At 36.9% G+C, this 11,240-nt stretch overlaps 1 protein-coding gene across 7 annotated transcripts in view; it reads right to left on the bottom strand.

Annotated features, from left to right (window-relative positions):
- PHLDB2 (pleckstrin homology like domain family B member 2) overlaps positions 1 to 11,240 on the bottom strand; it is a 63,297-nt gene that overhangs the window by 2,440 nt on the left and 49,617 nt on the right. For all 7 annotated transcript variants that reach the window (XM_032181267.1, XM_032181304.1, XM_032181326.1 and 4 more), the window contains 5 exons: positions 10,452 to 10,659; positions 6,979 to 7,069; positions 6,387 to 6,533; positions 3,619 to 3,838; positions 214 to 299 (listed from right to left, as the gene is read on the bottom strand). In XM_032181267.1, coding sequence (XP_032037158.1) covers positions 214 to 299; positions 3,619 to 3,838; positions 6,387 to 6,533; positions 6,979 to 7,069; positions 10,452 to 10,659 — 752 coding nt within the window. The remainder of the gene's footprint in view (positions 1 to 213; positions 300 to 3,618; positions 3,839 to 6,386; positions 6,534 to 6,978; positions 7,070 to 10,451; positions 10,660 to 11,240) is intronic.

Raw genomic sequence — 11,240 nt, 5'->3', positions numbered from 1 at the left:
AAGGCAGTCCTCACAGCAAATGCCATGGGGGACCATCTCTGCTTTCATCAGTGTAAAATAACAGTGCTAATGGCTACTCTGGCTTCATCTTCCTTTTCTTCCATCCTGTTTTTGTTTTGTTTGTTTTTAAATAACGTTAGCTCTCCCTTTAACTTTATAGCAGCTAGCATACTTCGGGTACTGCCATATAATATTTAGTTAAAAAAAATTTACCTTATATGCATTCTTTAGATGATCATAATAGACTTCTTCAATAGCTTGAAAATAAATTACACCTTTTAATTTAGTTTCATGTTTGTCTGAAATGTAAAAGGGAAAGTTACATTTTAAAACTGAAATGAACAGCACTTGAAGAAGCAAAAGGCTAATTTGCATTTCTATATATATTCAGCAGATTAAGTTACTAGATTAACACTTCTGCTTGTGAAATCTCCCCAGAAATTTTCAGTTGGATGGTTGAGTTAAAAGAGATGTATTTCCTACTTTAATTTGCCTTCTTCTCTGACTTGTTTCCAAGGAAATAAGGCTTTTGTAATTTTCTCATGTGTTTTTAAGTCAGTCCCTCACTGAAGCATTTAAACCTTTTGTCCAGCATTAGCTAACAGGGGGAAGAGATGTCTCCGAGATAAACCCAATCTTCCAATTACATGAAAACCAGCCAGACTTCAGATATTGCTAAAGTACCACAACATAGCTAGCAGCTTAAGACCCAGTTTTCCTTCAAAGAAAATTATGAAAAATAATTTTGAAATACAGTTTGACAGCAAAAGCTTTACATTAGAATATCATTTGTGCTTATACTTATTTACAAATGCTTCCTCCTGTTCATAATTATCTCCCATAGTCTTAAGCTAACACTTAGTATTCAAATACAAGGTTACCAGGTCATGGGCAAGTTTCTGTGAGCTCTGAGGCATGAAAAAGTTTACAAGAGGTCAGAGTTCCTGTACACCAGCTTCAGCATTGTAATTGTGAACATTTTCCTACTCTGTGACACCTAAGGTAAAAGCCAAATTAATTATCCATCGTTTGCCCCTTTTACCAAAGGGGCCCTTCCAAAGCAAAGACCCGCTGCAGAGAAGAAGTGCCAGAGATAATAATGACTGAACGGACAGTTACTTGAGAGAGGCTATTCATAAGCAGTAGCTTGTACCCAGGAGAATTGTGTTTGTGGCACCAACATCCCACTGCAGCAAAGCTGAAATAAAGGCTGGGAATGTTCTCACTTTAGTTCAGATATCTACACATTTGACACAGCTGACAACCTCCCTTGAAAGGAAATGGAAAGAAGTGGGCATATGCGGGGTGTCAATTCTGAACTACTTTAGGTATCTACTTGCAAGAGATCTCATATATGAAGTTCCAGCCTAAGAATCCAACAAAAGTTTCAAATCATCTTTAGCTCTTATTAGGACATTCTAAAAAGAAAAAGTTTAAGAAGGTTGATTTTCCATATGGCCTGCACATGACCTCTCATTTGGTATTCTTTTTTTTTTTTTTATGCAGGCCCAATCAGGAAAGACAGACAAAGTATGACAGTGTGTTGTATCTAGAAAGGAGGCTGAATTAAAAAAGAATTTGAAGTCTAGCTTTACATATAATTGGTGCCTTAATGCATGACAGAGAACAGTCCATAGCATATGGGCCAATAGAGCACAACGTGCTTACCTTCTGACCCAGCATCAGCTAGTGATTCACTGGGGCAAGGAGAATACAGACCATAAACTTAGCACTCAACTGTAACATTTCACAAGAGAAAAGAACAAAGACAGATAAGCATCTCAAATATCCTACTGCTTTCCTGCAATGTTAAATAATCCCAGGGGATGTTACAGAAAATGAGAACTGCATGTGATACTGAAGGGCAAACTTCTTCCAGTACTCTTGTATTTGGGGAATATAATACCTTTGACCCTAAGTTAGTATCACCTCAACAATAGTCATCTAAACAGACATGTTTGACAAACAGAACATCTTAGTCTCATGAGAGATTCTGCTGCTGTTTTCAATTCTTATGACCTCAGCTTACATCCTATCAGTAGAGGCAGTCAGTTTCCAATGTGTCAGATGATGGCAAAAAGAAATCCCATAGACAAAATGATGTTGTGTTGGGAATCTCCCTGCCAGCCCATAGGGGACCAGTAGAGGTATAAGATTACTACATTACAGCACACGCTATACAGAGCCAAATACAATACTATACAGCAAAGTATACTGTCTGTGTACAATATTTTCAGATTTTAGGATAAGTTCTTCAGTTTAGTAGATTTGCAGAACTAAAGCAATGTACCAGTATATTCATCTTAGAGTTTATTTTTTTTCTGAACATAGAGTACCAGACTTTATTTTGGAAGTTACTATATATTTAGAGATCTGGACAGATCCTTACTCATGCAGGCAGCTGCATTTTTGCTCAGGTCTTACAGAATTCTCATGAAACTGTTTTTTGGCTGTAGTCCTTGAGACATTATGAAAAGTTTTCTTTGGTAATTAAAATGCATTATGGCAGTTGTACTGCACTCAAAACCAAAACTGTTAACTAGCAACACAACTACTTTAAAAAGAAATAAAAAATCAGTACCAGATGGGGACACTACTGTATGTTACAGGCCTCGCTAACCAATAAACCAGATGTTAAGAACAAAGTAAAAAAGAATGTTTGCTTCTCACATTCTTCACAGTATTTTTGCAAACTAGTAAGAAATAGCCATTTGATATGTAATGAACTCAAATAATGTATTCTAAAAGGATGGACTGAGCAATGCCCACCATCAATTTTAAGTTCCTCACGACTTTCTGGAAAGCAGTTATGTCATAAAAAGAAAGGGAACAGTTTGAGCTTTTTGGTACTGGATGTTTTCTGCTTCTTAGCAATTACCACCTCATATTGCCCTTGCCTGGCCTTTCCTAACAACAAAAATTCACAATGCAAAATCATTTTTCTGGCTTCCTCTGAAACTTGAGAGTCAAACTATGTATAGGTTTGCACAGCTATCTAGACATAGAAATTCTTAAATTCCTAATTTCTGGTTTTGACCTGAGATAACAACGTATTGGTTGTAATGGCTCCAGATATCATATTATAACACACTGTTGTCTACAGAAAACTCTTTTGAGTATTACATGTTGTCCATTATGAAATTTCTTAGACTCTCAGAATATGTCAAATGCAGAAGTCTACTTCTCTGTATTAAATATTCTGAAACACTTCTCAGTACATCAAGTGATAGGACTCCAGAAGCATTCCATTTAATGTTTATGATAAGTATCATAAATTTTACTCTTTTATGACGGGTACAAGAAATTGTTCTGTCACTGATTGAAGTATATCATATTTAAAAATAAATTAGGCGGACCCATTATTCTATGTACTAGAAACGTTTCCTTTCCTTTTCCTTGTCCACATCTCCCTTCATCTGTTATGCACTGCTGTGTCCTTTCTGACATTAGGATTAAACAGTAGGGAAGAGACTGCATCGATCCCAAGGGTATATGTAAAATACTAAATAAAATAGAACTGTAAGCTTCACTTGGGACTCACTACATCTTCATAACTCAACCAAGTTCACAGGAAAATAAGAGGGACAGATATAGCCTAACAGTGATCCTGCAACCTACCTGCATAGTATGTAAAAGTTCTCTTGTTTCTGTCAAAAACAAACCATCGTTTTTTCCATGTCTTAATTTTCCCTCCCATCTTAATCAGAAAGCCTCGGCAGGTCTTCTCTGTGAGGGAGACATGGTAACAGGTCTCTATGTTGTGACCAGCTGTTTCAATGTGACTTCGCAGATCAAAGTCTTCCTTTCTAATGGGCAAATAGCGAGTCAAGGGACGGGCCTGTAAGAAAGAAAATGAGATCATTATTTTAACATAAATCTTAACTTCTCTTTCACTGCTTCTGCTACGAGGTCATAATTGCAAACAGCCCGTAGATTCTAAAATGATGGTAACAAAAATAAACAAGTTTTGCTGCAGCTATTGTTTTCTTTGTATTAAAGATCCTTAAAAATTACTTTTACAAAGTTTATGCACCTTGATAGAACTGAAATTAGAGCACGGGATCTTCTTGAAATCATCAGTTGATGAGCTGGAAAAACAGGGGCCACAGCACAGACAAGTTGTTATAGAACTGAAACATGAATTGAATGTGAAAACAGTGTTGCTGCTTTAGATGAAGTGTAAGAACTTCTATGGTGTGATGTTCAGCAAACCGTTTACTTTTCCGGGCTAGATATAAACTATGCATATCTAACTCTAATAATTTTATTGTTACATATATATTAATGAAAAATAAAAATAAAAAAGTCATGCTATTATCCAAAAATTAGGTAGAACGAGTGAACTGTAACCCTTATTTTGTTTTACAAAGGTTGTGGTAAATGAAGTGGAATTACTTATGAACTAACTAATTAAACATGGTATCTGATTCACAATCAGCAATGCAGCACAGAGAGCTGAAGCACATCCCTCTGCAAGAGACAGCTGAGCAGCACAGGAAACAGTGCCTCAATCTTGATCCCAGTTCAGGACTAAGTCTGCATCAAGCCAAATAGGATAAGTTGGGAGAACAAGTAGGAGTGATGTAGGACCTCTGCCAGCTAAAGGGAGCATGCCTATTTCCTATGCCTGAAGGGATCTAGGCACAAAACCTCATTTTAAATGTAGAAAACATGTTCCCCCAAAGCTCCTGCTGCACTCAGTGCTGACAGAAGCTACAACACAGTGCTATTCAGAACAAGTCTAATTTAGGTGGCTCTGAATGACCTGTGAAAGGAGTATTTCCTTCCTCCATTTCTTTTTTTTCCCTGTCTCTCTGTACACTGACTTCAGAGAACCTGGAGAATCTAATCTGCCCCTGCACCATGCCTAAAGTTAGCCTTTTAAATACCACTGTGAGTCACAAATCTAAGGGACTTTCTCTCATTGCATTCTCAAGAATCTCTTCGTGCAATGGGAGCTATGTTGCCTGCAACAGCTCTTAACACCCTTCTAAAATTATGCAGTCCTGTATGATACAAGCTGGAACTAGGTTTGGCAAGTGCAAAGATGGAGTTCCTTCGTCTAGCTGACATTTCTTAGTGTCAGGAAGTACTGGAGAAAAAAATAAAACAAGTCTTGAAATTGGGTCTAGCAATACAAAGGAAAGAAAAAAGTTAATAAAAAAAATTGTCGTTCTTTCTGAAAGATATGTTTTGTCTTCCTGCCAATTCAGTCTTCAGCCTCTGCTAAGTCTGCCAACTAGCAGTAACCGATAGGGCATTTTGTTACAACACATCCACACTCCAATTTCACATAAGCATGGCATTGTTGTTTATGCCATACTTGAGTTGTCATTAAAATTTCATAGACACAAAGAAGGTATTCAATTGAAGTACACATACCATTTAACTTTTTTTTTTTTTCACTTTATTATGAAAACAAAGAAATAAATATGCTTAGGGAGAAACAGCCTAAAGTTCCACTGAGGTTGCCCTAGTGTTATCCATTAAAAAAGGCCAATAATATATATATAATAGTAATGAATAAAAAGATTTAGCAAAAGTAGCACAGATAAATGCATGTATATATCAAATGCAATATGGAATCTTCTGCATTCATACACGTATAACTAAGATGGAAGTCTTACTATACCAACTTACTGTCTTACCATACTAACAATAAAATGACTGCCTAGTCTATTTGCTGTACCATGTAGATCTCATTAGTTGTAGTGGAATAAACAAGTAGGTAAGACCTCTAAACTTGAAGAAAGCTCAAGATACATCCTAACAGAAAACAAAGACGATGTCAGAGATGATGTCCTAATCTAATCTAAATAACGTTAGTTATTTAACTAAATAATGTTTCCCATGTTGCACAGTCCCAGTAACAACAGAGAAAATATTGTTTCCTCTCCAGAGTAGATACGGAGATTAAAATTATTTTTTTTTTAATCTGTTGGTCGTTTTTTTTTTTTTTTCCAGTCAAATATTTGGGAAGTGAATATTCACATTCCAAAATACTGTATGTATTAGAAGAAAGAAGAAACAACACTGTTTTTAACAATCTCACAAATTTATATTGTTCAGGCAAAAAAAAAAACGAAACTAAAACAAACCAACCTGCTCTGCCCCTGCTCAGTAACAAACCTTAAAGGATTAACATTTATACTTCAGGTATAAAATGCTGAACAGACCTAGGCTATTATTTAGATCTAAATAAACACCCACACATCTAAGTTTCTCAGAACCCAAACATGCTTTTGGTGACACAGTTACACCTCAGAAATACTAAATCCATCCCTTTAACTGGAAATAGCTCTGTTTATCATTTGCAGAAGTAGACTTGCTTCCTCTATCAATAAGGAGTCTAGCATCAAAAATCATTTCATGCCAATGCATCTCACCTGTGCTCTTTGTTTCTCACGTATCTTGACCTCCTTTTCAATTAGTTTTTGCCTCTGGCTAGTTTCTTCTTCCAATCTTTTTTCCAGTTGCTCTCTGCGGCGTTTCTCTTCTTCCAGAGCACGTTTTTTAGCTTCCATCTCCCGTTCCTAAATACCACAGCACATGAAGGGCAATTATGTGTGAAACTATAGTTGATGCGTAATTTCTAGCTAGGACTAAATCTCTTTTTGCCTCTTTGGCAGGCAGAAATATATATCCAGCACAGTGGACTGAGAATTCAATTCAGATTGGTAAATACTACCACTCTAGAAATGAAGGTTCTTCATAAGTAACTCTCACAGCAGTTGTAGGAGCAATGCTGATTAGCTTCTGATGGGATTTTGCCCTCAACTCACCCACTGAAATAGCAGTCACCACACATGGGCTCCAAGATACACCATGAGAGTGAAACCAGACTGAACCTCTAGACGGAGAGGCAAAGTCTTAAGTCTCAATTAGATGTCAACTATTTAGGGTCCAATATTGCATTTAGGAGGGTATTACCTAACTTATATGCCCACTCTTATTTTTACTCATAAAATTATGTTTTACCCTGGACTCAAGCAGCCTAGTCTTTTCAGCATGTGCTTGTTTCAGAAGTCTCTCCATCTCTTCTATTCTTGCAACATTTGAAGTGCTAGCGCTGTACAAAACAAACAAACAAAAAACAATGAAACAGTTACTTAAAAGAATACTTGGTATTTAAAGCCATATTTTATAGTCCAACATTTGACAGTTTAAGAGTTGAGTTGATACTGTTCCGATCCAATTCGGTGCAGTAGCCTCATGTCATAAAAACGACACAAAATACATGATACACTGAATGCTTATATTCCCCATGCAGAGTCGTGAAAAAAATCAGACTCAGGTACCTAAAAATGCATCTTGTCAGTCCCCTATGATCCATCATCATCTCTCAGATAACAGAATATGGAGGCAGTTACCATGTCCTAGCAGAACACACCACTGATTGTGAGAGGTAGCATAAGTAGTCATCTAAATATACCATTTAGGCCTTTCTGGCCATGAACTATCTGTTTAGATGGAGGATTTAAGCAGGATTTAGATGGAGGTTGTAAGGATTATTAAGAAGTATCTGTAAAAAACATTCACATTCAGTCACAGAGCAGCGTCAAATAATGCCTACTGGTTAACATAACTGGCAAGCCAAGGAAACAAGTAATGACAAAGAGTGATAGATCCTGGCCCACCACAACGCAGCTGTCACACCATTGCCTGTCTTTTTGGCTCTATTTTGCAATAGAAGGGTACTCAGATGACACTTCTTCACTTTCAGCTAGCTATCTGAGGTGGTGTCATTTCTGCATCTTAGACGCAAACACTCTGCAGTGATAAGGATCTCATTCTCATGGCGGGGGACAGAGCAAAGGGATCTTAACATGTAGTTGATAAACAAGTTTACAGCACGCTAAACAGACCTACTGTGTTTCTGGCCTCATCTGAGGGGAGATTTCTCAAAAAAAAAAAAAATATCTCTTTTTAGATATTTACTGTACCCACTGCTATATCCCAACTTAATGTAAGAATCAACTGTTCCTTTAAGCAAACTTATATTTGCCTCAAAGCATGATAGGTACTTGGTGTGGAGAACATCTTTTCTGCCCTTTGCCCTTCACAGTGATGTTTTGCTTCTAGCATAGGCATCTTAATCTTTAAGGATTTGACAACACTCTTGTAATTTCTAATCCAGACAAGCCCATAATGAAGCGGTGATTTTCTGCTTCATATGATCTGTCAGAATTTTAATCTGTTGAGTACACTTCCACATGCCTTGGCAGATACTCGTTCCATCATACGGAGGTCACTCTTTGTATGTTCTGAGAAGGTGCTACCATCTCACCCCTAGCTCCCATAACGAGATACCTAACTGGGAGAGGAAGTATTCTCTTAAGATACTCTGCTAACACTCCAGTTAATATTGAAAAGCTCAGCCAAATTGCATTCTTTCTCTTGCAAAGGGCACTCACTATCTAGTGCCTGATAGGCAGCCAACAAGCAACACCATGTTTCTTTCTTTAAATACAGTTTCTTTGTTTCATGTCAATTTAACAGCCATTTCAACTGAGGCATTTTCATGCCTCTCTACTTTATTTTTCATCTTATGATAATCAGGCAAAACATTTAACACTGTATTACCATTACTGATGCCACTAGACATTATGAGGAAATTGAACGGATCCAAGTGTTCAGGGCAGAGAGAAACTTGACCTAGGATTATCCTGAAAATACTAACTGATCACCCAAGTGGAAGTAGGTGTTAGGTGGCAGGTTTATTCCTGCTACTCAATAGCACACAGACCAGCTGCGAAGGGACTGTTGCAGAATGGAAGTTCAAGCGTGTGTCCTGGGCAAGGGGAAAAAAACAAAAACACAAACATGACAGACTGACAAATTTAGCTTTCTGAATATGCCTCAGGTGGTCTGTAAGACCAGGAGCATTGTCACAAGTATGAAGTCTTCAGAAGACATTTCTCTGTCTGATACTGAGGATGTGCATCGTGAGAGGATACAGTACAATACAAAATACCTCCCTTAACCCATGCTTGCAGAGAAAGTATAATCCATCTGAAATATAAGTTGTAAAAAAAACTTGTCTCTGGAAAAAAAAAAAAAAAAAAAAAGGCCACTGACTTAGATATCTAAGCCTAAGTTTGGCCAAAGTATGTTTAGTCGATGTGACTAGAAAATCTGGGTCAAAGAACTTCCATAAAAGCAACAGGGCCATACTTAAGTCATTTGAGCAACCTGGAATTTGGTTAACTGCAGTAGGTTTTCCCATATAAAACCAGTTAATACTTCGGCTTAGTTCAATTCTTTCATCCTTGATTTGTTTAGCACTGCAGAGATGAGTTAACTGATGAGATAGTCCAGCTATCAGAAACTAGCTATGTATCTAAAACAAAACTACTCAGAACCTGAGTCCTAATGTTTTACAATTAAGCTAACAAACAGACAACAACCACAAAAAACAGACAGTCCCATACCAACGCCACTAGTATTTTCTAAAATCCTTGACATTGACATTGTGATGAACGCTACAGGAGGAAATTAGAGGGCTGGTAACCTGTTACAGGAAACAGATGTTGAATAAAACACAACATGCTACCCAGAAAAGCTGTCCTTGCATTTAACAAGAGGTTCTTAATCCCTTAATCACGTTGTATTTAATTATCAGCCTCTGATGATGCTTGTGAACCTACTGGGGCAAGACTATGCACAGAAGTGAAAGTACCATTATTAAAACCAGACTGTCAGAAGAAAATTGTTTTCACACGATTTTCAGACTTAGCTGGACTTGTTTTTTTTTTGTTGTTTTTTGTTTTTTTTTTTTTTTCTTTCTTTCTTTCTTTTTTTTTTTTTTTTAAACAGGTCACTGATGTTTTTTTTAATTGCAGTTTCTGAGCTGACAGTCTCTGAAGAGAAGAAAAGCAGCTGAGGGCTCTAAGCCTTTCAGAATCATCTCTTCATTTCTACTGACCCAGAAATGGGAGGCGAAAGAGCAAAAAGGATTGCCAGAGGACTCCCAAGCATTTCGGCATTAAGTATCAGCATTATTTCAGCATTAAGCGTAAGCATTAAGTATCTAGCAAGTTAACATGCTGGATATACAGAACGAATGTACTTCATCACACGCAGGTATCTCAAGAGATATTTCCTATCACAGGAAACCTGTAACAACTAGGAAAGGAAGCTCAGGAATTATGCCAGTCTGAAAAGAGCATCAGAATTTCAGTTCGGGACTGACATTGATTTCTATGTGGCTTTCAACATACCATTTAGCTTCTCCATATTTTTATTTTCCATCTTTATTTAAACAGATGAGATGATAGTCAAACTTGATGATGAAGGGCTACACAAAATACCAGGTATTACACCTATCTAACAATCTTACATTTTCTTAACCAGTTAGCAGCATTCACATTACCATAGCGTCAACATTCACACATTCCCTTTGTTGTTATAACCCTACAACCATTACAGCATCAGAAATAAAGGTTATTTACCTGGAAATGTTATCTGGTGAACATGCTGATATGCTTGTCTCCATACTGTCCGAACTGTCCAAGCTTAATGTATCAAAGGCATGGTCCTTGTAGCTACGATCTGGGTAATGGAAGCTATTCAAATACACATTAGATTCGGATGCTGTTCTGCTGTAGAATTCAGGAGATTTCTGCCTTTGGTTTTCACACATACGTTGATGGTTATACCCTACAGAGTATAGAGGAAACATCTGTGTTACGTAGAAATTCTGTGACTTGAGCATGATGTGTTAACAGCAAGAGCATTTTGATTACCAGCTCAGACTTAACTGCTCTGTGACCACAGTACTAGAAAATTAATTTAATAAATGAATCATAGCTGAACATCTTTAAATACCTGTTTTATCTATGACGGACACAAATATATGCAGATTAGTATAACTGCCTTTTCACATAGATTATTGTACTTGTATTAAGAAAACTCAACACACAAATTAGACCTATTCGCCAAAGCAATACAGCTGAATTCAGGGATCTAAGAGAATAACGACTGATTTTTCATTATTATTATTTTTAAACAAAACGATACTCTTGATTATCAAAGATCTTAAGTACTTATTTGGTTGTTTTTACTGAACATGGATTATTTTTTGTGTGTTTGAGGAACTTTGGGTTGCAGTAAAGCGCAGGCTGAGCTTGCTTGATGTAGAGAAGAGAATAAGAGACTGTTGGCATTTTAATTGCTGAAGCTTTTACAACACATTTTAAGTTTGTCTGTTTTTTAGTCTGATTATGAATGCAGCTTCATTG

This window comes from Aythya fuligula, chromosome 1, assembly GCF_009819795.1.
Source record: "Aythya fuligula isolate bAytFul2 chromosome 1, bAytFul2.pri, whole genome shotgun sequence".
NCBI classification, from domain to species: Eukaryota; Metazoa; Chordata; class Aves; order Anseriformes; family Anatidae; genus Aythya; species Aythya fuligula.
The sequence above is the reverse complement of the archived record's forward strand: the minus strand, read 5'-3'. Positions and strand labels throughout refer to the sequence as shown.